The 24,394-nt window shown below is 41.6% G+C and overlaps 1 protein-coding gene across 1 annotated transcript in view; it reads left to right on the top strand.

Annotated features, from left to right (window-relative positions):
• The first annotated feature begins 1,143 nt into the window (after positions 1-1,143).
• The window catches only part of RTF1 (RTF1 homolog, Paf1/RNA polymerase II complex component), a 48,997-nt gene continuing 25,746 nt past the window's right edge, over positions 1,144-24,394 (top strand). The window contains exons 1-5 of the mRNA XM_050954914.1: positions 1,144-1,302; positions 7,142-7,252; positions 13,539-13,686; positions 17,958-18,162; positions 22,074-22,188. Of these exons, the coding sequence (XP_050810871.1) occupies positions 1,225-1,302; positions 7,142-7,252; positions 13,539-13,686; positions 17,958-18,162; positions 22,074-22,188 (657 nt within the window). The 5' untranslated portion in view covers positions 1,144-1,224. The remainder of the gene's footprint in view (positions 1,303-7,141; positions 7,253-13,538; positions 13,687-17,957; positions 18,163-22,073; positions 22,189-24,394) is intronic.

The raw sequence follows: 24,394 nt of genomic DNA, 5'->3' as shown, positions 1-24,394 counted from the left end.
ATGAGCTCCATACAAGTGGATCTTGTGCCTGCGCAAAGCCTCATGCAGAATCGGGGACGAAGTATATAATCTGTGCTTTTAGAAAAGAAGGTTATATTCTATTCTTCAGGGGCAAATCTTGAATTCTATAATATTTCTTATATGGTACCTATCATATATCTGAGTAATTCGCTAAGTCAAATCTCTCTGAGCTCAATGGGAAATTTTACCAAGTACAACCTAAATAAAAACTTCAGGTTGTACTCTCATACGTATAGCTAGCTGACTGTTTTGATGTTTGTGTGGTCATGAAGCTGCAATGCTTTATAGCTGTATTTGTTAAAAGGTGATTTTATAAAGCGTGCTGCAAATCCGCTCTCATGATTGAACCCATTCAGTTATAATATAAAAACAATAGGATACATTTTGTCCTCATTTCGAGCCTGATCCTGCACCAGTGAAGTCCGTCGGAGTTAGATCGCTGACTTTAATATTTCAGTGGAAGCAGGATCGAACCCTTGAGCCCTAATCCTGAAACAAGCTCTTTTATACTACTGACTTTTGCACCCCTAAGGAGTCCTACTGACGTCAGTGGGGCTTTGCCCAGCGTGTCGGTGCTTACTTTGCTATCTAGTACATTTCAAGACTTAGTTCAAATTAGTTTTGTGTATTACAGACACACCTTTGTAATCGCCCCTCCTCTGCAATTTGGAGATTTCAGAGTCACATTTTCCCGCGTTTTAAATGTTTTTCTCCCCAGTTACTGTATGAAAGCCCCACCCCGACACGGGGGCAATCGGCCTGACTCTCCGGGGCGGCAGTGAACGTGTCTGCGCTCAGAGCGCTGCCAGATGCACTGAGACATCAGCCCGCGCTGGAAAACGGAGACATGTTTCTCCGCACTCCCTGTCGGCCGCAGTCACCCGGTAGCCACGAGCTGCAGCGCACGGGCGATCCAGGGCGCCGAGGGGCCGTGGCAGCAGGCGCCGCGCAGCGGTGACAGAGACACTCCGGTCCCACGGGGGACACCGCGTCCCAGCAGCCCCACACAGGCACGTGCACCCGGCCCAGGCCCCGCCCCCTCCGCCAGTGTCTGTGGAGGCCCCGCCCCGGAGGGCGGGGCGGCGCGGGGCGCATGCTCGGTGCCCTTTGTGTCCAGGGCGGTCGGGCGGCGCGGGGGAGGCCGAGCCGCTCTCAGTGCCGCACCGTCCGCGGGCCCCTCAGCGCGGCGGAGCCGGCCCCGCCATGGTGAAGAAGCGGAAAGGCCGGGTCCTCATCGACTCCGACACCGAGGACAGCGGCAGCGAGGAGAACCTGGACCAGGTACGCAGCTGAGCGGGAGGCAGGGCCGGGGCCTGGGCTCGGGCTCCCCGCTCGGAGCACACGGCTGGGCGCCGCTGTCCAATCTCCGGGGCCGGCCGGAGCTCGCTCCGCCCTGCCGGGGGAGGCCTCGGACCCGCCTCCCCGTGCGGGGATGGGGTCCCGATTGGCTTCCGGGGCCGCGGGAGAGACCCCCGGGCACAGCGCATGTGGGGTGGGGGGAGGCAGCGGGTGCTGGTAGAGAGTAGCCCGGCACCTGGGGGTGGCATGAGGTGAAATGAATGTGGGGCGGTGGGGGTGCCAACAGAAACGCTAGAGCCCTGGATACAGGTGCTAATTAAGGTACAACTCCCCTGGGGATAATCTAAGGATCCATGGAAACCTTGACATCAGTTTGGACTAGGATGTGGGGCAGAGGGTACATGTCTGTGGTGTAGAACGGTGGCTGCTTTCATCCAGGCCCTGGAAAGAGAGCCTTTGTAAAGTTCTCTCTCATAGCTTGTCTTACTTGCTAGGAAAAGGTGTTAGCGTTCTCTTTCAGAGGTGAAGGTCTGAGGGTCTATAGGCTGCTAAAAGTTGAAGAAAGATTGATGCTCTAAAATGCTTTAATCCCCTGGATTTAGATCCTGGTGCTGGCTCCATGGGAAAAGTGTCACTCAGTTGCTGATGCTTCTCACACTGAGGGTTCAGGTGGCCTGTGCCTATCCTTAAAGGAACAGTTATTTTTCTGGTGGTATTTCAGATGCTAGGAGACCAATTAGGGGGAGATAAATTCAATCAGATCCCCTTTCTCTCTCCAGACCTTCTAGCACAGTATTCCCGTAGAGGGTTGAGACAGGTTACTGTGGGAATTAATAATATACATTCATTAGTTTCCACTGAACCTCAGTGGTGAATCTGGGGAGCTCAATTGGTGGGAGATTACCTGAGGTTAGGAGCCCAAAAAATGGTGGTGAGGTAGAGTGTCTGTACATCCCAAGAGGAACCCCAAAGATAAATACTGTACATGACGTTAATTAAAGTGCATGAGAGCTTCAAAAAGGGCATAGAAGTTAGACTCCACTTTTTGTGCTCTGTGGAGTGGACTTTATTCAAAAGACTTTGTGTCTTTTTAATTTTCTGTAATCTTAACAGTCACTGGTGATGTGATATATTTCTGTACAGTATATATTATAAATCACATAAGGATGGTCATCCAGTTGGGTATCTTGGCTAAATATTCTTAAGCGTATGTATATCTGAAGCAGATGCAGGTACTGGGTCATTAACTGGTAACTTCATGGGAGACGTTTTTGAGATGTTGGGAAATAAAACAAATTTAAACAAACTTTTGTTGTTTGGAGTTTTGGTAGAAAGATGAAGAAGAATGAACATCGCCTAGAGACTGAATTTGACTCTGACCTAGGCAGGTGGCTCCTTCAGGAAAGTTTGAGAAACAGTAGTGGAGCAGTGATGAGAAAACTTGCATAGATGTGATGGTTTTATCTCTGTTCTTTGCACGAATAATGAACTTTAGTCTCCAGGGCTGTCAGCTCTTCACCATCACTAAATTCATACAAATTTCACAGTGTTAAATGGCTTGAGAGTGACCACAAGCCAGGGCTAGAGCAGGCTGGCATAGGCCAGAGAAGAGGAACACTGTGGGTGAGGGTAGCTTGTGGATCCTCTCCCCATGCACTGTAAACGTGTTCTCAGCTGTGGGTGAAGTTGTGGATAGCTCCATCAAAGCTACCCATTGATTCTTACTGTTCCACAGAGGCCTTTGAGACAACCATATTAGCAGCTCACATGTACTGGACTTAAGGCTCAAGGTAGCAGAGAGATGCAGTTTTGTCTTCTGTGACTCCACTGGGAAAACATGGCTGAGCTGGGAAAGCATATGCCAAATAGGGCCCTGATTGGTGCCTCACCTCTAGCCTTGCAGCATATAGTCTTTTGGTAAATTGGAGAAGGAGGAATCTTTGAGAATAGTTACTCGGAAAAGAAAAACAAACAAACTACATGTAGGACAGAAGAAGGAAAACAGGCAAGAATAAAAGGACAATGGTGACAGTGTGAGGGGATACACAGGGAGGTGGGGTGAGGGATGCCATTCAGCCATTTCTGTGCAAGTGGTTAGGAGTTCCAACAAAAAGGGTTGGGAATCCCTGCTTCAAAAAATAACTTAATCTTCTGATGTTACATGCCTTTGTTTCAGAGAGAGGTTTGAAAAAAACACTTGCCAGTGGAATCTTCCCTAGCAAGAGTGCGGACCTAAGCCATCAATTTCTGCAGAATTTACATGCATTTAAAAAATATGGTTGTGAAGTCAAGCTTCCATTTGTACAAACTAATGTAAACCAGTTTGGTGTTATCTTCCCAGGACTGCAGAAGTTCCCATGCGGTGATGCTGCTACTGATAGTTCAGCAACAGCAGTAGTGAAGGATTTTAGAGAATCTGCTGTTCAGAACAATGTAGGCAACAGCTAAACTCTCGAATCATGTCAATTTCATGCTCTTGCTTGTGCTCTTTGAAAAAGCTAGGAATGATACCAGGGAATGGAAATATTCATGGTGGGAGAGACCATAAGTAAGGTAAGGGTAGAGAAGTTGTGGCACTTCACATCCTTACAGCAAACAGAAGGCAAAAAGCTCCTCTTCCTTTTAACAACTAGGGAGAGTTGACGCTTCTGCAGCAGCCTTTGACTAGTTTGCGTCTGATAAACCAGAACATAGAATCCCAGCCCCACCTAGCTGAGGTAGCAAGAGTTTATTTTATTGGCCCTGGACCCAGGGCCGGCTCCAGGCACCAGCTTATCAAGCAGGTGCTTGGGGCGGCCACTCCGGAGCGGGGCGGCACTTTCAGGTATTCAGTGGCAATTCGGCGGAGGGTCCTTCACTCCCTCTCGGAGCGAAGGACCTCCTGCTGAATTGCTGCAGATTGCGATAGCGGCTTTTTTTTTTTTTTTTTTTGGGCTGCTTGGGGTGGCAAAACCCCTGGAGCTGGCCTTGCCTGGACCTACTAGTGGAGTCCTTGATTCTTGACACTTGACATCTACTTTTGGCTAATAGATTTACTCCTCTTGATAATGTATTTTTGTGTATTTTTTTTCAGTTCCAGTTTTTGAAAGTGCTCACTAGAACTTTGGGTACGTCTGCACTACGGGATTATTCCGATTTTACATAAACCGGTTTTTGTAAAACAGATTGTATAAAGTCGAGTGCACGCGGCCACACTAAGCACATTAATTCGGCGGTGTGCGTCCATGGTCCGAGGCCAACGTCAATTTCTGGAGCGTTGCACTGTGGATAGCTATTCTGTAGCTATCCCATAGTTCCCGCAGTCTCCCCCGCCCCTTGGAATTCTGGGTCGAGATCACAGTGCCTGATGGGGCAAAAATCATTGTCGCAGGTGGTTCTGGGTAAATGTCATCACTCATTCCTTCCTCCGGGAAAGCAACGGGAGACAATCATTTCGCACCCTTTTTCCCTGGATTGCCCTGGCAGACACCATAGCACGGCAACCATGGAGCCCCGTTCAGCTTTTTTTTTTTTTTTTACTGTCACCGTATGTGTACTGAATGCCGCTAACAGAGGCGTTACTGCAGCGCTATACAGCAGCATTCGTTTGCTTTTGCATGGTAGCAGAGACGGTTATCAGTCATTCTGTACCATCTGCTGCCATTGTAAACTGGCAGTAAGATGACAGTTATCTGTCGTTCTGTACTGTCTGCTGCTATCATGGGTGCCCCTGGCTGAGGTCGGCTGGAGGCGCAAAGGCAAACCTGGGAATGACTCCCCGAGTCACTCTCCTTTATGGTTTCTAAAAATAGAGTCAGTCCTGCCTAGAATATGGGGCAAGTGTACTAGAGAACCAGTGTATCAGAGAGCACAGTTGCTCCGTGTCAGATCCCGCAAAAATGATGAGCTGCATGCCATTCACGGGGGGTACCCCTGCAACAACCTCACCCGTTGCTTCTCTCCTCCCCCAGCCTTCCTAGGCTACCATGGCAGTGTCCCCCCCATTTGTGTCATGAAGTTATAAAGAATGCAGGAATAAGAAACAATGACTTGTTAGTGAGATAGCAGCGGGAGGCTGCCTCCCCCTCATTTTATGACAGTCCAGGCAGGACATTAAGCGGTGCGGGGGAGAGGAGCCCAGCATGCTGCTGCTATGATAGTCCAGGCAGGACAGAATCTTTTCTTTACACATGATGGAGCTCAGCCCCCAGTTGCTATGATGAGGACGGTTACCAGCCGTTCTGTCCCATCTACTGGGAATGACCAGGAATCATTCCTATTTTTACCCAGGCGCCCTCGGCCAGCCTCACCTGAGGCCAGCCAGGAGCACTCACGGGCTGATGGTGACGACGGATAGCAGTCATATTGTACCGTCTGCCACCGGGAAGGGGAGAGGAGCCGATACTGCTCTTCACTGCTGCAGCATCGAGTCTGCCACCGTCATTCAGTAGACATAGGGTGACATTGAAAAAGTCAAGAAACGATTTCTTTCCCTTTTCTTTCACATGGTGGGGGGAGGGAGTAAATTGACGAGCTATACCCTGAACCACGCCGGACAAAGTGTTTGAACCTACAGGCACTGGGAGCTCAGCCAAGAATGCAAATAGTTTTCGGAGACTGCTGTGGACTGTGGGATAGCTGGAGTCCTCAGTACCCCCTCCCTCCCTCCCTCCCTGAGCGTCCATTTGATTCTTTTGCTTTCCATTATGCTTGTCACGCAGCACTGTGTAGCCTGGAGATTTTTTCAAACGCTTTGGCATTTCGTCTTCTGTAACGAAGCTCTGGTAGAACAGATTTGTCTCCCCATACAGCGATCGGATCCAGTGTCTCCTGTACGGTCCATGCTGGAGCTCTTTTTGGATTTTGGACTGCGTCGCCACCCGTTCTGATCAGAGCTCCATGCTGGGCAAACAGGAAATGTAATTCAAAAGTTTGCCGGGATTTTCCTGTCTACCTGGCCAGTGCATCTGAGTTCAGATTGCTGTCCAGAGTGGTCACGATGCACTGTGGGATACCACCCGGAGGCCAATACCGTCGATTTGCGGCCACACTAACCCTAATCCGATATGGTAATACCGATTTTAGCACTACTCCTCTCATTGGGGAGGAGTACAGAAAACGATTTAAAGAGCCTTTTATATCGATATAAAGGCCTCGTAGTGTGGACGGGTACGCCATTAAATCGGTTTAACGCTGATAAAATCAGTTTAAACGCGTAATGTAGACCAGGCCTTTGAATTGTGGGAGCGTGACTCTGCTAATTTACAGTCTTCCAGCCTGAGGCCTGCCATATCAGTGTGTTTATCCAAAGACTGAGTGTGTCATTTTATTATAGTTATGGGATGTGAAGAGGGATTGAATAGACGAGTTAGGATTTTGAATCATGTATGTCTTGATGCCTTTGTAACTTTAAAATAACTTATTTAAAATGTATATAACTACTAACATACTTCAAAAAATTAGATTAGTTAGGAATTACCTGACTAGTTAGAGGCAGTTGGCCTTTGGGTCACGCAACAATGCACTTAAAGTATCTGTAACGCAGCTTGCCATGTGGCATCACCAACAGGTTATCTGTCTTGATGCCGTGTCTCTTTACAAAGTAAACAGTAATAATAATACTTAGCACTTACGGATTGTCATCTTCAAAATCTTTTTCCAGCATTGACCTGTTTTTATTTTCATGCAATACAAACACAAACTTGATGACTGATACTGACTGAGAGACCTATTGCTTTTGGAAAGTACTTGGATACTGTAGAAAAGGGCACAAATATAAGAACATGGATTAGCAGATTCAGTTATTTGGCTTTAAAATAACTGTAAACTTTTTTTTGTATAGGAGCTCCTGTCATTGGCCAAACGGAAACGCAGCGACTCAGAGGAGAAAGAGCCACCTCTTAGCAAACCAACAGCTTCTTCAGACTCCGAGACCTCAGACAGTGATGATGAGGTAAGTCTGACATGGTAAATCTCAGATGCTACAGCTTGTTTGTCTGAAAGTTCTGACATTATTAACAGTGATAATATTTTTTTTTTTATACAGTATACTCAGAACCCCTGTGTATAGACACGTGTAAAGTGAGGCTGGCCTCTCTTAGAGGCATAACTAAGCCTAAAGACAATGGCTTCAGAAAGAACTTGTCTTCCTTTCACTTGGAATTCACCAAATGCAGAATTGTAATTGTATGCTCAATACACCAAATATCTTGAGAAAATTCAGCACTTGTTTAATGCTATGAGAAAATGGCCTAAATGGTTTTTCACCTGCCTGCTTAAAACTACTGCTTTCCCCATATGATATTTTTAGAGGTGAGATCTGTGGAGGTGCTTGACAGCCCTTCAGTTTGAGGGACTGCTTGTTTTAGAACTTGAGTATTCTTTGGAGCTGAGGGGCTTGGCATTAGAACTTCCCTTTGCATTGTTTCCCTCTAACCTCCTCCAGAAAATCTTGTCTGAAATAGCCCAAATTTGATGATCATCAGCATGCTGCAGAGCACATCTTTTTACCAGAGCTTTTGAGGAAGTGGGAATGCCTGGAGAGAGCAAGATATTTCTGATCTTTCATGTTCTAAGGGTTTATCTGGCTATTTCTGTTATATGGTAAGGCCTGGCTGTTGGCTTTGGGTTTTTTTGGTTTGGTCTTGGTGTCTAGGAATTCTAGAAGTGGGGATCGATGTCTTCTAATTTCATTTTTATTCAAAATAAAAATGACCCAGTAAGACAGAGAGAAATTAACAAGCTGTTTGCACAACTACACCAGTAAAAATATTCTGTTGCAATGTTACAGTTGGCTTTGCAAACATCTTTCTGCAGGAAGTGGAGTTGATGGTTCATTCTACCTCTTAAAAATGGTCACACCAGGAGCTGTTTGAATTCTTCTTTCTACAATCGCAGGAAAGAACATTTTGACAATTTGAAAACCACTAGCGTAGACCAATGATAAACTGCCATTCTCCCAAATTTCTAGCATGTAGTACAGTGTTTTTCCAATAAATATAACTGAATAGGAAGAATGCGATTGGCTATAGTTCTTCTGCTGAGACATTTATAGAAAACAAGGATTGAAACAAAACTGTGGTGTAAAGTCTTTAAAGAAGGAGATGATGGGTGAAGCTTCATTCCAGTGACTTTTTATTATTCTTGTACATCTTTGAGATCTATAGATGAAAAATGCTATATCAGAGCAAGGTGGTTTTAGTAATAAGTAAATTGTTTTGTTTGATGACTGTTGGCTTTTAATCACTCACCTTATGCATTTTGATTTTCTGGCACACAGCTGATTTGTTCTAAACCCCAAGATGTACATTGCATTTAAAACTACATCAATAGATGGATGTGAAAAATTCAGTTCGTAGTCACTGACTGTCTCGTCACCTTGCACAAGTATTTATATTCAGTTTTTGAACTCTGAATAAATACAAATAAAAATACCTGTCCATACATATTCTGAACTATAATTTAGGATTTGATTGCATTATGATTCAATCTGCAAACCTCCATATTCACTGTGAACAAAATGACTATAAATAGGTTTATAAATTATAGAAAAAATAAAGCAAAGTGTTCAGTTTTCACCCACACTGATTTTTAAAATGAAGTACATATTTGTGCTCCACCATGTGCTCTTCATGCACATTGATCATTGCAGTAGATTTTTCCATGAGTGAAGACTCTTGACTTTAAAATATCTTGCATGCAACAGATGGAAGTCATCTTAGCAAGAAGGTAACCGTGGAAAATCATCTTCGTCTCTCCTCTTCTTTCATTATGGCTGAATTCCGCAGTGTTTGGTGCTCTTGGCATGGTAGGATTTGCGAGAAGGGAGGGACAGGGCCATGGCTGTTCTCCTTCAGTCAATTATCCGGTTGCATGTGTACTGCATCCCCAGATTTGTAAACTAGCCCAGCTGAGAATCAGCAGTACGCTATTGTCACCTAACTATTTTTGCAGCTCTTGTGACTCCTCTGGGGCTTGCTCTGCTTTGGTGAGAAGTGTGCTTCTAAGTCAGTGATCTGTAGCAGATGTAATTTTAACGATTTAGCAACTCATTCGCCTCCTAAGTGAAATGCAGCAGCATCTTTGCTATATCGATAGCTTCCTTCCTCCCGTTTCTACCTCACAAGATATCTGTCGTCTTCTACTTCATTCCCTCTCTGCTTTTTTTTCCCTCCTGAACAGCCATGTGGAAGCAGGGCAGAGCTTAATGTTAAAAGAGAAAAAAATCCATAAAGAAATTGCATGATGGTTGCAGGTTTTTAACATCTGTGACAATAAATGGAACACTTAGAGGGATGCTGAGAGCATAGAATACACCGATAAACACCTTGCTAGTCCTCTGTCAAATCTCACCATCCCGAGATCTCACAAGATCATTGGTGGTTAATATTCATAATAGCTGCTCTAGTGGGTTTTGAGACAAATATACTTTAGCTGTTTGATCAATCTATAGTACTTGTATACATTTAAAAAACTATGGAAATGGTGGAGCCTCCATAAACTGATGAGCAAAGGATATTTAAACATGGGAAGAGAACGCACTGCGCAGCACTAAGTAACTTTCAATTGTGGAGCGGATGAAAGAGGGAACATAAAAATCAAAAGCTAGGGAAAAATAAAAAGTTGTTGAGAGATCAGAGGATGAGGTCTATAACTGAGTATCAGGAGAGTTAATTCAGAAAGCTGTGGTGTCCAGGCATTCTAGGAATGTCAGGTTAACCAAATGAAAAAGGGTACTTGCTGAAGGAAAACAAAGTCAGGTTTGATTAACGTGACCATTGATTGCAGGCAGGGAAGATGGGAGTTAATATGTGCCAAAAGGAATAACAGGTGTGGTCTAAGGTATACATGTGACTACATTCAGATCTGACACTGACTCCGAATAATACTTAATTAGTAGCGCTCTCAAGCGATTAAAAAAATAATTGCAATTAATCGTGCGATTAAAAAAAATTGCAGTTAATCACGTGATTAAAAAAAGAATGGAATACAATTTATTTAAATATTTTTGGATGTTTACTACATTTTCAAATATATTGATTTCATTTACAACACAGAATACAAAGTGTATAGTACTCACTTTATATTTTTGATTACAAATATTTGCGCTGTAAAAAACGAGATAGTATTTTTAGTCCTTACGAGTACTGTAGTGCAATCTTTTTGTCATCAAAGTTGAATTTACAAACATAGAATTATGTACAAAAAATAACTGCATTGAAAAATAAAACAACGTAAAACGTTAGAACCTACAAGTCCACTCAATCCTACTTCAGCCAATCGCTCAGACAGACAAACTTGGTTACGATTTGCAGGAGGTAATGCTGCCCGCTTCTTGTTTACAGTGTCACCCGAAAGTGAGAACATGAGTTTGCGTGGCACTGTTGTAGTCAGTGTCACAAGATATTTGCATGGCAGATGTGCTAAAGATGCATATGTCCCTTCATCTTCAACCACTATTCCATGGGACATGCATCCATTCTGGGTTCTGCTCGATAACGATCCAAAGCAATGCAGACTGACGCATGTTCATTTTCATCATCTGAGTCAGATGCCACCAGCAGAACGTTGATTTTCTTTTTTGGTGGTCGGGTTCTATAGTTTCCGTATCTGAGTGTTGTTCTTTTAAGACTTCTGAAAGCATGCTCCACACCTTGTCCCTCTCCGATTTTTGGAAGGTACTTCTGATTTTTAAACCTTGGGTCTAGTGCTGTTGCTATTTTTAGAACTCTCACATTGGTATCTTCTCTGCGTTTTGTCAAATCTGCTGTGAAAATGTTCTTAAAACAAACATGCTGGGTCATCATCCGAGGCTGCTATAAAATGAAATATATGGCAGAATGCAGGTAAAATAGAGCCGAAGACATACAGTTCTCCCCTAACAAGTTCAGTCAAGAATTAAATTAACACATTATTTTTTAACGAGCATCATCAGCATGGAAGCATATCCTCTGGAATGATGGCTGAAGCATGAAGAGGTATATGAATGTTTAGCATATCTGGCATGTTAATACTTTGTAACGCTGTCTACAAAAGTGCCATGTGAACTCCTGTTCTCACTTTCAGGTGACATCGTAAAAACTTGTTTGTCTTGGTGATTGGCTGAACAAGAAGTAGGACTGAGTGGACTTGTAGGCTCTAAAGTTTTACATTGGTTTTTGTTTTTGAGAGAAGTTATGTAACAAAAGAAATCTACATTTTTAAGTTGCACTTTCATAATAAAGAGATTGCACTACAGTACAATGTATGAGGTAATTGAAAGACTTCCTTTTGTTCTTCATTTTTACAGTGCAAATATTTGTAATTAATATAAAGTGAACACTGTACACTTTGTATTGTAACAGAAATCAATATATTTGAAAATGTAGAAAAACATAAATATTTAATTTCAATTGGTATTCTATTGTTTAACAGTGCAATTAATCGTGATTAATTTTTGAGTTAATTGTGTGAGTTAACTGCGATTAATTGACAGACCTATTAATTAGGCAGTAGTTTTGTGTCTCCTCTCTTTTTAAAATAGCCTGGGGGAATGGTCTTGAATGCAAGTTCTCATTCATGCAAAAGGATATCTGTTGCTTTACTACAAGGATTTTCTATTTAAGGGACTAGTTGCTTAAATAATGTCAGGTGGACTGAACCCTGACTGTGGGTGGTCACGGGAATGAGGTTAATGTAATGGCATGGTGTGAAGATACAAAAATTTTAAAACTCTTACCCCTTTTGGAAATAGAACCTTCTTTCATATCCAGTGGGAATTCCCAAAAGTACAAGACTACTGATAGTTAATAAGGGACCAGAACATATGAACAACACTATATGTTTACTGAATGATCGTTGACCCTTCTTGTGGGTCGATCAGCTGTGACTGGGTGATGAGTGGTAAAGGATGAAGAAAAGCCCTTATCAGAAAATATACGGTATAATGAAGATAAAAGGAATTTGTGCAACTACAGGGACACAATGTTAATCTTTCGTACCATGTCCTAGGGGCTCTCCATACATACTTACAGACTTTAAGGTCAAAAGGGGCCATCATGATCCTCTAGTCTGACCTCCTGCATGTTGCAGGCTACAGAATCTCATTGACCCACCCCCTTACAAGATGGTACAATCCTGCCCCAGGAAGCTTTTGATTTAAACATCATAACAACCAGAGAAGGATGTTAAGAGAATGTTGAAGTTGAGCCTTTTAAGTATAAAAGTCAAACTAAGTTTATAGTTCCCGTTGCAGCGGTTACTGTGTGTCTTACGTATATGGAAATATTTTGTATTATTGCATTTGGTGTTCCATGCATTAATCTAGGGACAAAAAAACCTGCAATTATTTGCACATATGATACTTGTCTGTTCTGTGTATTCCTGGTAGAGTTGAGGATGAGGACTTTTTTTGCGGGACTCTCTCTATACCTCTTTCCCTTAGTGGAATCTAAAATATGCTTCTTGAATAAACTTGATTTTGAAACAAATCAGTTTAATAGTGAGAGGCTAAAGCTAAAACACTGAATAAGAAATGTCCAGCTATATTGGTAAACTTTTTTTTTTTTCTGAGTAAAAGCCCTCAATACTCAGACTTGCTGTTAAATATTGCAAAACAATGATTTTAGAGTTTGGGGACCTTTCTGTGCCTTAAAACTGTTTTTGTCCTATCAATATGAGCCATCCATTAGCAGCTAGTAAAAATCTGGATGATTTTCTTATGAATGATTATCAAGTATCAGAGGAGTAGCCTTGTTAGTCTAGATCTGTAAAAAGCAACAGAGTCCTGTGGCAGCTTACGTCTGTTAGTCTATAAGGTGCCACAGGACTTTTTGCAGGGCTGCCCAGAGGATTCAGGGGGCCTGGGGCAAAGCAATTTCAGGGGCCCCTTCTGTTTAAAAAAAAAAAAAAAAAAAAAAAAGTTGCAATGCTATAGAATACTGTATTCTCGTCCTGGGGGCCCCTTCGGGGCGTGGGACAAATTGCCCCACTTGCCTCTCCCTCCCTCCCCCCCCCCCCCCCCCCAGGTAGCCCTGACTGTTGCTTTTTATGTGACTGTTAGGTCTGATTTGACAAATGCATGGCTTACCATTTGCCTCAGTTTTCTTGTAGCACTGATTTGTCTTCCAGCTGTCTGTATATTGGGATGTTTCTCAAAAACTATTTCTAACACAGTGGTGCGGTCTTGATTATTTTTGAGGATAGTGGGTGGGGTCTTCCCGTTCCTTGTCTCATGTTTGCCCTTTTCTTTTACTTTTCAGTGGACTGTTGGAGGTTCCAAAAACAAAAAGAAGGGAAAAACTGGCAAAGTAGAGAAGAAGGGAGCTATGAAGAAACAGATGAACAAAGCTGCCTCCTCAGGCAGCTCAGACAAAGAGAGCTCAGCTGAGAGTTCAGCACCTGAAGAGGGTAAGAAAACACTCCTTGTGCACCAGCTGACAGTGCTACTCAGAATGAAGCTATCTCATTTTATGTGCTATTCAGTATGTCAGTGACACTCCAAATCATCTTCAAAATACTTGTTTTATGCTTCTAGTAATCTAGATGGTCTCATCAAATGATTTTTAGACTTGCGGTGGCTCGGCACGGACCTCAAACTGCATGTAGTTAAGTACAGTATTGCTGAAAGCACTTATTAAAAATACTAAATAGTACTTCAACAGAAAAATGTTAAACCTATCTGTCTTTGTTAGAAATTAAAGATGGGGAGGGCAGAGTTTTTAGGCCCTCTAGTTTGTTCCTCCCCTTTAGGGTCCACTGTCTGTTATTCCGATGGATGTTCCCCCTCATTCCCTTCCCGCATTCCCATAAACTTTTCCTTTGACTGTCATTACAGGTATTGTGCTATATGGGGAATACTTAATAATGTATTCATATAAGACTGCTAATTATCCTATACACTGTATCAAAATTCTTATACTATATGTTTCTGAAATTGTAGAAGAAAAGTCAAGTGTAACTTTGTTTATGGTTAAAATGTGAGGCAGGTATCTGGTAATGGAATAGATCTAGGAAGATGTTAGACCCATTGTTTATCTATTCCATTATTCTGTCTTGAACAGTGGCTGGTAACAGATTTCAGAGGAAGGTGTTGTAATCCATGTTAATGCAAATCAAAACTTACAATGACAGTTCTTGTTGCATCCAGGTACATCCCACCCACTCAAAAATGTAAAAGCATTAAAATAAACTAAGGGAAAACTCTCCCATATTCTTTGCCACTTTCGTAATGCCTGCTGTAGTGGTGATAACGTTCTGAGAAGTTTAGGTTTGTTACTTCCATTTCCAACAAATACTGAAAAGCAATATGTTCCCTAGCTTTATCAAACACACTCTGACTGGAAAACTTAACAGTGACCTCAGCAATGTTAAGGCAGAATAATTTCCTAAGTGAATGAACTGTGTGACAATCAGATATGCCAATCTGTTGATATAAGAGCATATGAGTTTAAGGATTTGTGCTAGATTGCAAGATTGAAGTTGGGGGATGTAGGGCCCTATAAAATCTCCAACAAGAACTTGGACGGAATCGTGGAATCAAAATAATACAGAATCCAGGCTCTCCCTAGCATTAGGACTACAGTGGCAGATGGGCAGTGCGGGCTACACAGCTGAGCTAACTGCGGGGTGCTAGGGCCACCAGGGAGTGCAAGGGCTATGGGAGAAGGGCCAGCATCTGGGATTTAAGTGCAGCTTTTGAGAACTCCGTTCCTTGCTGTGTTAGTTTCACAGGAGTTGCGGCTCTCAGGCAGACTCCAGCCATGCAACAAAACATTGATCAGTACAGCAGGCTACCACCTCTTGCTCACCTCTCACCAGAACTGTATGAACAATGGCTGGTATTTCTGTGCAGCACTCAAAATGAGCCCATCCCAGATCCACTGTATCTTTGTACTTACAGGAAGGTTATGAAAGGATGAGTGCCTAAAATAGCAGGGGTTGTCTTACCCTTAAGTCTTTTTTCCTGTCAGCTCTGTAGACACAGAGAGAAGCTTTAGCAAATATAAAAAATCTACTTGCAGCCAAGAGGGAATCACTTTCTAAAGGAAACACTGCAAGGCTAACCATGTTGTGCCACAGCGGAGATGTCTGCCAAAGATGGCAAAAATGACATTTAAGTTTGTCAATTTGTAATGCTACTCAGCAACAAACTGATGTGATAGTTTGAAATTATTTAATCAAATTTGAAATGAATTTAAGTATTCCTTCAGCATATAGGAAGTTTGAAAGTACTGAGTTGAATTTAAAATGGCAACAATGACTGCTGCAAGGATGAAATATTTGATGCTTAGTGCATTTTTGTGTTTACTTTTTTAATTCAAATATTAATTCACTTGAATTGACACTGTAAGAGCTTTTACTTCTGTGTACTTGTGTTACTGTTCAGCCATGTTAGTTTGGTCACATTACTGAGCACTACTTTAAAAAGTGATTTAAAATGTGTTACTTTTACTGTATGCTGTATCTGCAGGATGTTTGGTTTAAATTGTAGGGTTTTTTTTTTTTTTGTAAAATCAGTTTTTCCCATTGCAATCCAATTCTGAACATTTTTAACTACTTAATTGTAGTCAATGTATCAAAAAAATTGATTTAAAAAACCCTCATAAAGACAGAATTTAAAAAAAGGTGAAAAAAGCAATCAGAAAATAATAAATCTGAAAATCCACAATAATAAAACAGATTTCATAGGGTCCTAGGGCTGTGTTGCTTTTTAGTACAAGGTTTACACCAACACTGATCGTTGGGGCCCTGGGTGCCTGGGACCCTTGTAATGAACGTGTACTTAGGACCTGTGGGGTAGGCCATCGCTACGCGCAGCTCATGAGATGCCTAATGGTCTCGGATACTATTCGATGGTCTTATTTACACAGAGCGCATCACTAGCCACCACCAATACCAAGAGTGAGCCGGCGTGACTTCGTGCACCCACAAGGGGAAGGAAACCTGTAAAGCTCCCCTGTTGGATTTTATCCCCTGAGCTCTGAACCAACCAAACTGAACTCCACCATGTGAGGGTCATCCTATCCCCATTATCCGGCCCACTTATTTATACCCACGACTGTCTGTAACTTTTTGTATGAGTGATGTACCCTCACTGCTCCTGGACTGTATCTTGATCTCACCCACCGTACACCCCGCATTGGGGACATTGCAGACTGTATATGTTATGTGCTGTCCAATATCAAAATACTAGCGTCCCCCTGTGCTCTGTATGTTACCCCCGATGACCAATAACTAACGTTTCAAACTCTCTGTACCATCTATTTTTAAACATTTTCTAATAAACTTTTAAACCTGTTGAGGATGGGGTCAGGAATCCAAGATTCCATCCATGACTCTGGGAGGGCAATATGGTGTATTGATTAAAATAACAATGTGGACCAATCAATCTGAGATGCAATATGGCTGGGTAATATTTGGGTGGTCCTATCAGAGGCCTAAGCTCTGTTCTCAGCAGTGCCTGAAGCTAATTTATTTGTAAAGTGATGGTGGGGAGGTACTGGCAGTTATAATTGATTGCCTTCTTAGGTTGTCTAGCAATAAAGGTGGTAGTTTATAGTTCCATACCCTTCACCATAAGTTGAGCTGAGAGATGAACTTAAGGTGTCTAAAGGAACTATCCCTTGGGGCAGTCTGTCTCAGCTCTAGCTTGTGTTGTAGCTTAGGCCTGGGCTACACTAGTGGGAGGGGTTCAAACTAAGATACGCAACTTCAGCTACGCTATTCACGTAGCTGAAGTCTCAGTATCTTAGTTCGACTTACCTGGCTGTCCTCACGGCGGTGAGTCGACTGCTGTGGCTCCCCCCTTGACTCCACTTACTCCTCCTGCCCAAGTGGAATATGATCGTCGATTAGTGGATTGATTTATTGCGTCCAGATGAGACATGATAAATCGATTCCCCGATGCATTGAACACTACCTGCTTATCCGGCGAGTACTCTAGACGTACCCTCAGCAATGTTGTCACCTGAAGTCCTATGCAAACAACATTCTATTATTTAAACAGCTGTGGGAATGATCATGTTGACAGTGCTTAAGCTGCCAGCTTCGTGTTGGTGTATTAAAACTAACTTGTAGGAAACTTGGAACCTACTTCTAAGTGGTACTGTGTCCTATTTAGCAGATGTAAAGTAATATGTGGGGCAAAAATCAGATCACAGAACCTTAACGTTCTTGTCAAAAAGGACTGAAAAATTCAAAAATGGTAGAGTCACTTTTGATATCTTATATTCAGTGTGTGTCAGCCTGATCTGCATCAAAACAATGTGAAAAATTCACATACTCTGTCACTCAATATTTTTGTTACTACTTCATTTCACGAAAAATTATGTTAACAGTCCTATCAAAATGAAAACTACTTTGCATCTTTGAGTGGACATTATGGTGGAACAGTAGTGACACCATAATCTCTTGAAAATTCTGTAAAGTCCTCGGACTCCATGATATGTTGTAGATAGTAGTGCATTTTGGGTGAAAGCAAAATATTCCATTTTGAGTTTTTAAATGTACTGTCTTTCAATTTAATTGGCTTTATTCTGATTCCTTCTTATTCACTACTGTTACTAGCGTAGTGGAGAACTAATACGGCTGCCATATTCCCCATCCATTGTTGGTAGGGCCAAGCCGGAGTATTTAGTTTTATCACAGCATAACATAACTGTCTCATGGTTTCATTTCAGGTGAAGTGTCTGATTCTGAGAGCAACAGTTCCTCCTCCAGCTCAGATTCAGATTCATCATCTGAAGATGAGGAGTTCCATGATGGTTATGGGGAGGACCTGATGGGAGATGAGGAAGACAGAGCTCGGCTGGAACAGATGACAGAGAAGGAGAGGGAACAGGAGCTATTTAACCGGATAGAGAAGAGGGAAGTGCTGAAGAGAAGGTAAGTTTATGAATTATTAAGAACATAAGAATGGCCATAATGGGTCAGACCAATTGTCTGTCTAGCCCAGGATCCCGTTTTCTGACAGTGGCCTGTGCCAGATGTGTCAAAGGGAATGAACAGAACAGGGCAGTTATCAAGTGATCCATCCCCTGTCATCCAGTCTCAGCTTCTGGCAGTTAGAGGTTTAGAGACACCGAGAGCCTAGAGTTATGTTCTGGACCATCTTGGCTGATAGCCATTGGTGGACCTATACTTCATAAACTTCTCTAGTTCTTTTTAAAACCCACTTATACTTTTTCCCTTCACAACATCCTCTGGCAATGAGTTCTACAGATTGACTGTTCGTTGTGTGAAGAAGCATTTGCTTTGGTTTGTTTTAAACCTGCTGCCTATTAATTTCATTGAGTGACCCCTAGTTCTTGTATTATGTGAAGGGGTAAATAACACTTCCCTATGCACTTTCTCTACACCATTCATGCTTTTATAGACCTCTGTTATATCTCTGCTTAGTTTCTCTTTACTAAGATAAACAGAGAGAGTCTTTTTAATCTCTTTGTATGGAAGCTGTTCCATATCCTTAATCATCTTTCTTACCCTTCTCTGTATCTTTTCCAATTCTAATATCTTTTTTTGACACGGGGCAACTAGAACTGCATGCAGTAGTAAGGTGTGGGCATACCATACATTTATCTAGCAACATTATATTTTCTGTCTTATTTTCTATCCATTTCCTAATGCTTCCTAACATTGTTAGCTTTTTTGACTGCCGCTACCAGTGAGCAGATGTTTTTCAGAGAACTATCCATGACAACTCCAATATCTTTCTTGAGTGGTAACAGCTAATTATTAGACCCCATCATTTCTTAGGTATAGTTAGGATTATGTTTTACAATATGCATTACTTTGCATTTATCAGCATTGAATTTCATCTGCATTTTGTTGCCTAGTCTCCCAGTTCTGTAAGATCCCTTTGTAATTCTTAGTTAAATCCAAAGCTAACTGCAATCATCTGCAAACTTTGCCACCTCACTGTTTACCCCTTTTTCCAGATCATTTATTATGAACATGTTGAACAGCATTGGTTCCAGTACAGATCCTTGGGAGACCCTGCTATTTACCTCTCCCCCACTGTGAAAACTGAGCATGCATTCCTATCCTTTTGTTTCCTGTCTTCCAACTAGCTACTGATCCATGAGAAGACCATGTGACGTTACTCAGGGTACAATCTGGATTGCTAAACAGCTGTGTCCTCTCAATTCTTCAAGCTGGGGTACCTTTTACACTGCTTTGCTGTGAGAGCATCCACTTTTGGCCTGCTCGCCCATTCACTCCTAAATTATATTGCAGAGTGACACCAGCAAATTCCCAGTCCCAGACTTGTCCAAACAATAAAACAAGTTTATTAACTACAGAAAGATGGATTTTAAGTGATTACATGTAATAAGGAATAAAAGTCAGAATTAGTTACAAAGATATAAAAGGTAAAATTCAAGTGAATACCTAACTTAACAAGCTAAGTGAATTTAAAGTAAAAAGGTTTCTCTCAGCACATGCTTACAGCAGTCTGGCTGGATTTTTAATCCAGCCAGACTGCTGTAAGCAGTGGTGAGAGACGACTCCTTCAGTTCAGCGATGCTTCCTTGTCTTTCAAATGTTGTTAATGTCATGAGTTAGAGATGAGGGGAGAATGTTCCCCTTTCTTCTAGCATTTCTCTTCTTTGAGAATCATCTCCAGCTGGGATTCAGGTGACAGCAAGTCTGGTTGCATGAGAACTTCCATCTGTTCCACTGTCAAGATACAAATTTTTTGCTCTCATCCCTTTTTCCTGCCAAAGAATGGCTTCTTAACCAAGTGATGGTTCATTGTCTGGCTAGACACCTCCAAAGTGGTGAACAACTACCTTTTGTCAACAAAACTTTGTAGTGTAGACAAGGCCTTAGATTGAGGTGGTTTTTGTGTCTCCCTTGTCAAACTTGCTATTTCAGTAATAAAATTCTTTCCATTAAAGATGGTGCTGTTGCGTGTAACCGACAAAATTATGGTTTACATGAAACAGATTTTTCCCTTCTATTCTACTTTTTCTCAATGGTTTTCATCTCTTCTTCCATCCTTTCCTCTGGCAGGTCTGTAGAGGGGAGGGTTCTGGCCTACTACCCATGCCAGTATGATCAGTTATGGGATCTTCATGAATCTGGCCCAGCCTGGCTGTTACTAGAGTCTGCTTTTAGCAGTTTCTTCCAAGTCTTCTCTGAACAGACTCTGTCTTAAGATCGTTCATGAATCAGTTTGGGTGAAAAATTGGTGGTATTCTACCCACTCTGCATTCGCAGCCTCAGTTGAAATGGATGTTTCTGCTAAAGCAATTAGCAGAGGAAGTAGTTGAAGGTGAGAATTTAATCTATTGTCTCTAGGTTTGTGTTAACACTCTATTGAGGTGAATTGATGCAGGCTTTGTGCAGAGAATCAGAGGGTAGGAGAAAAGGGAATCCATTAATTTCTCCCCCAACCAGCATGGAGCTGGTGTTTTGAAACTCTGGAAACACTAATTATGGTTTTCCGATAACATCTTGGGAGCTGGGGCCAGTGGCTGGCAAGTGGTACCCTTCTTGAGTGAACAGAATACCTTCTTCCAGAGCTCAGCAGTGGGTTTTTGGAGATTCCTAGTGGTGTGGTAGAGAGCCATCATTGACTGAGCCTCTTGAAAGGAGGTTGATGAGAACTGGAAACTAATTAATTTACTCAGCTCTGGTCCCTCAACAGAGCACATTAATAAAAATTTGTCAACATTCTTCTTGGAGGCTAAGTATTCCAATGGAACTACTTGTTTGAGTAAAGTTATTTACATGCTCAGTCTTTTGCAGGATTGGGCTGTTAGAGTAGAGATGGTGTTCTCTAACCAGAAAATCTAGATTCTTCGCTTCCTTTAAAAAAAAAAAAAAAAAAGGTAAAACTGTTTCTGTGACAGGTTTCAGAGTAGCAGCTGTGTTAGTCTGTATCTGCAAAAAGAACAGGAGTACTTGTGGCACTTTAGAGACTAACCAATTTATTTGATCATAAACCCACTGGAAGACCCATCTACATAAATGATGCTATACAGGTCAGCATTGAGTTTGTATATGCAGGCATCAACAATATGCTGCTTTTCTCCGCTGTAGGCTCAATCACTCTGCTGCAGCACTCCTACCCATTCTGTGCATGTCTCCTCCCAAGTTGGCTGGTGTTTGAATGGAAACCCTGATTGTAGTTTTATTATAATGTTGTCAAGCCATGTCTTTGTTCTCTGGCTGTTTTATAATGTGAATTATATATATGATAGAACTGGGACCAAGTCTGAAATACAATTTTGTTCTTGTAGCTTATGAATACTAGAGGCATGCTTTTTCTGGTTCTTTTGGAAAGGTCTATAGCTGTAGAGTTGAACATTGAGGTTTGTATGGGTGCTGAAAAAGAAACTTCACAAGCTTTTTAGGTTGAAATCTAAAGAACCTGATTATATTTAGGTACTGTTCTGCAATGTAACAAACAACAAAATTTGCAAGTTAGTATGTCTGTTCCCCTAGGCATAACATGGCATCACATGTACCTTTCCAAGTAGTAGGTGTCTGGGTTCTAGATTACTATCAAACTTCAACTACTGGTTCTTACTGTACTTGGCTTAACTGTTCCAATTCCCACTTTATCATGGCATAACTGTGGCTCAGCTGTGAGATTCTGAGCATGTATCCATTTTCTTTAACTTCAGGCACTATTTCAGTGATTGAGAACTCAATATTTTATACTTACTGTCCATCTCAGTTTTTAATCCATAATGCTTCTTGAATCTGATGCCTGTCCTTATCTGAGTCATGCCAGAAATTGGTTTCAGCCCTTTCATCTACTTTCTTCTGCCCCACTTGTTTATGCCCAGATTTGAAATTAAGAAGAAACTAAAAACGGCGAAAAAGAAAGAAAAAAAGGAGAAAAAGAAAAAGCAGGAGGAAGAGCAGGAGAAGAAAAAGCTCTCACAGATCCAGGAATGCCAGGTAAGAAACACAGCAATTCGCACTACTAGAGTCACTTTATCCCACAGTGGAATGCTGCTGCCTTTTGCCCTCCTTCCTGCCACTTTCCATACCCCTCTCAGCAACCTGGTAGGGGGCAGGGAAGTCAGGTCACTTCTGTGCTCAATGCAGTCTTGAGTTTTCAGATCACAAAGAGCATATAAATTAAAGAAAATATATAGCCATATTTGTTCTTTTATTATATAATATTTGCTTAACTGTTTTCAGTCTAAAGGGGCTTTTTGTTGTTGCTTATATCTTTTTGTCAGACTTTTACCTTTCAAGCTGAAATTTCCCACATTGGTCCCATGGTGGAGGTATATTTTTTAGGGGAGTTTGACTGAAAACAGTTGAGCCATTTTTGAGCACAAAAAATAAATAATACTTTTTCTATTTTAAAAAAAAAATTAATAGCTCCTAGTGCCCCTCTAGTGTGGAGCAGGTGTGTAAAAGGTGGTAGGGACATAAGCACATCTGCAACCTAGAGACTTTCTATAGTCTGGTGAAAATCTGTTTAGAATTAAGTCGAATTATGAGTTCTTAAACCTGTGTTTGTGCATGTGTCCAGACTTTATACAAGAGTTCTCTTTGGAAAAACAACCTCTGAATATTCTGATGACTCTATTACCTGCATTTATAAGGAAATTGAGCTGAATTTCTCATTACACGTGCAAGTGCATGTGGCAATGTTCTAGGAGGGCCAGAGGTAGGGCTCTGAAGGAATGTGTTCATGTCATGAGGGACTGTGTTGTATTTCACATGCATAAAGGGTAGGAGTTAATTAGGCAAGAATACTTTGGTATTTCTTGCCTCTTGAGTGCTTCACTTGGCAACCTGAATGCTCTCTTAATATAGCTTTCTGTGTGAAATTTAATTTACACAATTTTACTCTTCTAGCAAATATAAAGAAAGAACCCGCTTTGTCTATATAGTCTTTTATCTCCTACCTGGGTAACATCCCTTGTTACTTTACTTTATAAGTACATACTTTACTTATGTGATAAATGGCAGAGCCACGTGTTACTTTTTTTTTTCTGCATCGTTAATTGACTCGTATATTCTGCCAACTATTCCATCTTTCCTAGGGGCTACCTCTAAAATTCCAAACATTTGAACAACTTCAAACAACAACTGAACACTTTTTTTGAAAAACAACCTGCCAGTGAAATGATTTTGTTGTTGTTGTTGGTCTTTTTGCCCTTGCAAAGGAATGTCATTGGCCTGAAGTGCAGGTTATGTAATATGCACTCTTGCGCCAATGACAGATCTCATAACCCAGGAGGGCTAGAAATGAGAGCTTTATACCACTGGAAAGGCAAGGGCCTGAGCTTCCTACTTGTTTTCCATTGGGAAGTTCCAAGATCAGACTTTACAGTGATGGTAGTAGAGCTATTTTAGGAAACATTCAGCTACATCTAAAAATTTTAGTTGGTTTCGCCCTTGATGTCTATGCTGTTGGGCTCGTGGTACCAAGAAAGTCTGGAGGGGGGAAAATAGGAACTCTTGAATCCAAATCATTTTTACTATAGTAGTTCTGTAACACACAGCATAAACAGAACACCCAGCTTGTCATGTGTTAGAAAGGTTTTGTCCAAGAATATTCTGCGTAAGTCGCTCAGAACTTATGCTGATAGAACCTTCCATACTACACTACCAGGCATTTGAGATAGAGGTGCTCAAAATGGAAAAAAATCTCTTGTGAAAAATGGCGTCTTCAAGTTGTTTCCATCTTGCAGAATTTGAAATGGAACAGTATTTTTTTGAAATTCTGTGCAAAATATATTTTGAAAACTGTATAACTTTCCCTCCTCATCCCCCTTTTTCCCTTTTGTCACTGCGTGCAATAAGATGAATGATGTCCAGGATTATTTACCTTGATCTCCCCATTTTTCTTTTGCTATTTTAACTTTTCAGAACTTTTGAGACTCGCAAAATGAGTTTCATTTTTGCTTTTGCCATTCTGTAATTCTTCCAGAATTGAAGTTCTGAAATTTAGCCAAAAAACACACTAGGCAACACTCAGTGGCAGAAAGAAATAAGGAAGAAAAAAAGAAGGAAAAAGCCAAGAAGAGAGAAACAAAAATTTAAACTTTGAAATATCAATCTTCAGTTTTGACACAGAGCTTAGGAGTCTCAAAGGCTTTTCCGAAAATTTTCAGGTTTTTTCGGGGGAGGGAAAAGGGACTTC

This window comes from Gopherus flavomarginatus, chromosome 5 (assembly GCF_025201925.1).
Source record: "Gopherus flavomarginatus isolate rGopFla2 chromosome 5, rGopFla2.mat.asm, whole genome shotgun sequence".
In the NCBI taxonomy this organism is placed as follows: domain Eukaryota; kingdom Metazoa; phylum Chordata; order Testudines; family Testudinidae; genus Gopherus; species Gopherus flavomarginatus.
The sequence above is the reverse complement of the archived record's forward strand: the minus strand, read 5'-3'. Positions and strand labels throughout refer to the sequence as shown.